This window comes from Eimeria mitis, genomic scaffold, assembly GCF_000499745.2.
Source record: "Eimeria mitis Houghton genomic scaffold, Emh_scaff1849, whole genome shotgun sequence".
NCBI lineage: Eukaryota > Apicomplexa > Conoidasida > Eucoccidiorida > Eimeriidae > Eimeria > Eimeria mitis.
Genome location: NW_013570170.1, coordinates 10,074 through 10,573, shown reverse-complemented (window position 1 = coordinate 10,573; position 500 = coordinate 10,074). Strand labels below are relative to the sequence as shown.

At 62.4% G+C, this 500-nt stretch overlaps 1 protein-coding gene across 1 annotated transcript in view; it reads right to left on the bottom strand.

The window, feature by feature from the left end:
* Positions 1-215: 215 nt before the first annotated feature.
* EMH_0044550 (uncharacterized protein) overlaps positions 216-500 on the bottom strand; it is a gene marked incomplete at both ends in the record, with an annotated part of 2,886 nt that continues 2,601 nt past the window's right edge. Inside the window, 2 exons of the mRNA XM_013495970.1 lie at positions 216-311; positions 395-500. Of these exons, the coding sequence (XP_013351424.1) occupies positions 216-311; positions 395-500 (202 nt within the window). The remainder of the gene's footprint in view (positions 312-394) is intronic.

The following is a 500-nucleotide window of genomic DNA, read 5'->3' as shown; positions in this document are numbered from 1 at the left end:
GCTGCTGCTGCCGCCGCTGCCTAAGCTCCTGCAGCAGCTCCCACCGCAGCCGCCGCAGCCAAATTTCTCCTTCTATGGTGAGGTGGGGCCCCTCCACTGTGTGTCTGAGGAGACACTTGGGGGGCCCCCTCCCGGGCACTTCGTTGCCGCTGCAGCAGCAGCAGCAGCTACTGCTGCTGCTGCTGTTACTCCTCGTGCTGCAGCAGCAGCAGCAGCTACTGCTGCTGCTGCTGTTGCTTCTCCTGCTGCAGCACCGCCGCCGCAGTCGCAGCCTCTTCAAGGCCTGTCGCCAGTGCCCCGTTTGCTGCTGTCTCCTCAGCAGCTCCAGCTCGGCCTTCTGCTGCTGCAGCTGCTGCAGCAGCAGCAGCTGCTTCTTTATTCTAGGAGACCTCACAGCCAGCGCCTCGATGGCATCCATTAGCTGCTGAGGCCTAAACACTTCTTCTCTCCCCTGCTGCTGTTGCTGCTGTTGCTGCTGTCGTTGCTGTTGCTGCTGTTGC